This window comes from Tachysurus fulvidraco, chromosome 7, assembly GCF_022655615.1.
Source record: "Tachysurus fulvidraco isolate hzauxx_2018 chromosome 7, HZAU_PFXX_2.0, whole genome shotgun sequence".
Lineage (NCBI taxonomy): Eukaryota > Metazoa > Chordata > Actinopteri > Siluriformes > Bagridae > Tachysurus > Tachysurus fulvidraco.
In genome coordinates, this window is record NC_062524.1 from 498,869 (window position 1) to 503,868 (window position 5,000).

The 5,000-nt window shown below is 46.1% G+C and overlaps 2 protein-coding genes across 5 annotated transcripts in view; one reads left to right on the top strand and one right to left on the bottom strand.

Moving 5' to 3' along the window:
- The window catches only part of LOC113653753 (interferon-induced very large GTPase 1-like), an 859,689-nt gene that overhangs the window by 474,416 nt on the left and 380,273 nt on the right, over positions 1–5,000 (bottom strand). The window lies entirely within an intron of this gene.
- triobpb (TRIO and F-actin binding protein b) overlaps positions 1–5,000 on the top strand; it is a 22,489-nt gene that overhangs the window by 11,270 nt on the left and 6,219 nt on the right. For 2 of the 3 annotated variants that reach the window (XM_047816237.1, XM_047816239.1), the window contains 5 exons: positions 1,243–1,332; positions 1,742–1,851; positions 1,950–2,325; positions 4,020–4,254; positions 4,367–4,478. In XM_047816237.1, the coding sequence (XP_047672193.1) occupies positions 1,243–1,332; positions 1,742–1,851; positions 1,950–2,325; positions 4,020–4,254; positions 4,367–4,478 (923 nt within the window). Of the gene's footprint in view, positions 1–1,242; positions 1,333–1,741; positions 1,852–1,949; positions 2,326–4,019; positions 4,255–4,366; positions 4,479–5,000 lie in introns of those variants that run through there. The other variant, XM_047816238.1, reaches the window with a different exon arrangement.

Below are 5,000 nucleotides of genomic sequence, written 5' to 3' on the forward strand. Positions count from 1 at the left end.
AGGCGTCTCGTCGGGGCTTAAAATGCGCTGCTGCCGCCAGCGAAAACGCAGCAAACAGTAAACGCTGTTTTTTGTAGCATAAACGTCGTAACCGGTTTTTACGTCTTCTTTTTGATCGTGTTCTGAAAACCGCGTACACCAAAGTGTGTTCTGTTACAATTACCCCGGAAATGAGGGCAAATATATCTGCATTTTGGGCGGGAGTAGAAAGATCGGATCGATATCAGATTCGCAGAGACATGTTTATGTGGCCTGGTGTAAATGGGACAGTTTTAACAGATCAGATAGCTATCGGGTCAGAGACAACACACGAAGTGACCGGGTGTAAAAAGACCCTGAGATATAAAAGGCCCTGAGATATAAAAGGCCCTGAGATATAAAAAGGCCCCGAGATATAAAAAGGCCCTGAGATATAAAAAGGCCCTGAGATATAAAAAGGCCCTGAGATATAAAAAGGCCCCGAGATATAAAAGGCCCTGAGATATAAAAGGCCCTGAGGTGTAAAAAGGCCCTGAGATATAAAAAGGCCCTGAGATATAAAAGGCCCTGAGGTGTAAAAAGGCCCTGAGGTGTAAAAAGGCCCTGAGGTGTAAAAAGGCCCTGAGGTGTAAAAAGGCCCTGAGATATAAAAAGGCCCTGAGGTGTAAAAAGGCCCTGAGATATAAAAGGCCCTGAGATATAAAAGGCCCTGAGGTGTAAAAAGGCCCTGAGGTGTAAAAGGCCCTGAGGTGTAAAAGGCCCTGAGATATAAAAAGGCCCTGAGATATAAAAAGGCCCTGAGATATAAAAGGCCCTGAGATATAAAAGGCCCTGAGATATAAAAGGCCCTGAGATATAAAAGGCCCTGAGGTGTAAAAAGGTCCTGATAATCTGCTAATTATTATTAATAACTATTAAATAACCGTTTATAATAATTTAATCTGAGTTGTAATTATCTTCATTTAACTGTATTATTACTATATTATTAGTTTCTAATGAACATTATTAGTGCACTGGTGTAATGGCCTGTCTGTCTCTCTGACTGTCTCTCTGTTTCCCTGACTGTCTCCCTGACTGTCTCCCCAACTGTCTCTCTGTCTGTCTCTCTGTCTGTCTCCCCGACTGTCTCTCTGACTGTCTCTCTGTCTGTCTCCCCGACTGTCTCTCTGTCTGTCTCCCTGACTGTCTCTCTGTCTGTCTCTCTGTCTGTCTCCCTGACTGTCTCCCTGACTGTCTCCCTGACTGTCTCTCTCTCTGCCACAGAAGGATGAGTTAGATGGGGAGATCGATCTGCGCTCATGTTTGAAAGTCTCTGAGTTTGATGTGGAGAAAAACTATGGCTTTCAGATACAGGTGACTAAACCCTCGTTCACTCCTTTATTTAGTTCACTCACTCCTTCATTCACTCACTTATTCCTTCAATCCTTACAATAAGTCATACAATTATTCGTTCATTTATTAATCGTCTTTATTTATTCACTCATTCACCTCTTACACTCATCCATTCACTCATTTTTTCCAGTTATTCTGTTCATTCACTCGTTATCCTAATCATATTTTCACTCTTTCACTTATCTGCTTGTAATTAAATGTATTCATGTTTGTTCTTACCTTCGTACCTTTTAGCTCTTATTCATGTCACTTATGCACTGATTATAAATAATTATAATACACTTTACAGCTGCTTGTGCACATAGAAACATTGTTCTCTCTTTCTCTCTCTCTCTCTCTCTCTCTCTCTCTCTCTCTCTCTCTCTCTCAGACGGCGAGTGGTGTGTTCACTCTCTCAGCTATGACTGCGGGAATCCGGAGGAACTGGATTGAGGTTTTGAGGAAAAACATCCGACCGAGCATTACACCAGATCTTACACAGTGAGTAAGGTGCACACACACACACACACACACACACACACACACACACACACACACACACACACACATTTATGGTGTCATCTTCATGTCTCCTCCAGACTTCCAGACAGCAGTAGTGATAAAGAAGCCTCCCGTCACCAGTCGTCTCGTCGCCAGTCAGAAACCTCCTCCACTCCTGCTCACACCCAGCGCAGATTTGATTACGTTGAGCTGTCTCCTGTAGCCACACCCACGCTTTCTGCCCCAACCAATCAGAGAGAGGCAGGGGAAGGGCAGGTGCGAGAGCACGGCCAGGGTCATGAGGACAAGAGCCGTAGCGTGCAGCGGGAGTCTGTGACATCACGCAAGTGGCCGGGGAAAACTCCAGAACAGAAACAACTAGAGGAGGAGATCGAGAGGAAGTGGGAGGAGTTTGAGCGTCTGCCTCTCAAACCAACGGTGTCGCTGTCTGCATTGGGATCGCTGCAGAGGGAGGTAGAGCGTGCAGATGATTTTTTTAAATTTGCAATGTTTCATTTTGCAAATTAAATAATTCATCTGGTGTGTGTGGCAGTAGGTGCATGTGTTAGAGCTGCCACAGTGTGGTGCTGTGTCTGTAAATATAGTGTAGTAAATGTGTGTTTGTATATCTCTGTGTGTGTGTGTGTGTGTGTGTGTGTGTCTGTGTGTGTGTCTGTGTGTGTGTGTGTCTGTGTCTGTGTGTGTGTGTGTGTAAATATAGTGTAGTAAATGTGTGTCTGTATATCTGTGTGTGTGTGTGTGTCTGTGTGTGTGTGTGTGTCTGTGTGTGTGTGTCTGTAAATATAGTGTAGTAAATGTGTGTCTGTATATCTGTGTGTGTGTGTGTGTGTGTGTCTGTGTGTGTGTGTGTCTGTAAATATAGTGTAGTAAATGTGTGTCTGTATATCTGTGTGTGTGTGTGTGTCTGTGTGTGTGTGTCTGTGTGTCTGTGTGTGTGTGTGTGTCTGTAAATATAGTGTAGTAAATGTGTGTCTGTATATCTCTGTGTGTGTGTGTCTGTGTGTGTGTGTGTGTGTGTGTGTGTGTGTGTCTGTAAATATAGTGTAGTAAATGTGTGTCTGTATGTGTGTGTCTGTGTGTCTGTGTGTGTGTGTGTGTCTGTCTGTAAATATAGTGTAGTAAATGTGTGTCTGTATATCTGTGTGTGTGTGTCTGTGTGTGTGTGCGTGTGTGTGTGTGTGTGTGTGTGCGTGTGTGTGTTTGTGTGTGTCTGTGTGTCTGTGTGTGTGTGTCTGTGTGTGTGTCTATGTGTGTGTGTGTCTGTGTTTGTGCATGTGTGAGTGTGTGTCGTGTGTGTGTTGTGTGTGTGGGTGTGTGTTTGTGTGTGAGAGTGTGTGAGTGTGTGTGTGTGTGTGTGTGAGAGTAAGTGTGTGTGTGTGTGTGTGTGTGTGTGAGAGTAAGTGTGTGTGTGTGTGTGTGTGTGTGTGTGTGTGTGTGTGTGTGTGTACTGACCGTTGCTGGTCTCGGACACTGTGTGTGTGTGTGAGAGTAAGTGTGTGTGTGTGTGTGTGTGTGTGTGTGTGTGTGTGTGTGTGTGTGTACTGACCGTTGCTGGTCTCGGACACTGTGTGTGTGTGTGTGTGTGAGAGTAAGTGTGTGTGTGTGTGTGTGTGTGATTTTCGAGTTCTTTGTTATTACATCGTTGCTCCACTCTGATAAACCTTCTCCACTGGGTTGGTGTTGGGTCTGGTTCTGCTTCCAGGAAGGTGAAAACAAAACCTGACCCAGAACAGGTACCTGAAAAAAATGGGCGGGGTGTGGGGTGTTAAGCTTTGGTTAAGGATCTGTATGGGGTTAGATGTAAAGCAGATTTGAGCTCCACCTGACTACAGGTCACGCTACACCTTACACACGTCTGTCCTGTATTACAGAAGGTTTTAGTGAACACTTTATAACTCATTATAATCTCAGTGTTGTAAACAACACAAAGCTCTGAAAACACTCGGCCATATTCACATAGAGAGGCAGAACAAGTTACAGCATGGTTGTGTGAATAACACCAGCAGGTTCAGACCCTGACCCTGACCCTGACCCTGACCCTGACCCAGACCGGTACCTGTGTAGTGGAGAAGGTTGTGTGTGTTCTCTCTGTTCCCTCGTTCAGTTCAGTGGGCTTTACTGTGTGTCCCTCTCTCTCTGTCCACCAGGTGGCATCTCTGACACAGCAGGCAGAGTGTGTGCGGGGTGAAGGGGGTGTGTGTGTGCAAGGGTGTGTGTGTGAGGGTGGGGTGTGTGTGTGTAGTAGTGTGAGTTTGGAACAGATGGAGTGTGCTCACAGACACGCGCTGGAGGAACAGCAGAGGAAACACGAACGCCAGATCATAGAAATGGAGAGAGAGAAACTGAGACTATTGAATGAAGAGACTCAAGCTACGGCTCATGGTGAGAGCGTGCGCACACACACACACACACACACACACACACACACACACACACACCCTTGTCCCTTATCCTGGGTTTGGATCAGCAGAAAATTTTGCATTGTGTTTTTCAGCGATGGAGGCTCTAAAAAAGTCCCATAAAGAAGAATTGGAGAGAGAAATGCAGAAAGTTAAACACATGACAACACAAACAGCTGGTACACACAGTGTCCGAGACCAGCAACGGTCAGTACACACACACACACACACACACACACACACACACACACACACACACAGTGTCCGAGACCAGCAACGGTCAGTACACACACACACACACACACACACACACACACACACACACACACACACACACACACACACACAGTGTCCGAGACCAGCAACGGTCAGTACACACACACACACACACACACACACACACACACACACACACAGTGTCCGAGACCAGCAACGGTCAGTACACACACACACACACACACACACACACACACACACACACACACAGTGTCCGAGACCAGCAACGGTCAGTACACACACACACACACACACACACACACACACACACACACACACACAGTGTCCGAGACCAGCAACGGTCAGTACACACACACACACACACACACACACACACACACACACACACACACACAGTGTCCGAGACCAGCAACGGTCAGTACACACACACACACACACACACACACACACACACACACACACAGTGTCCGAGACCAGCAACGGTCAGTACAC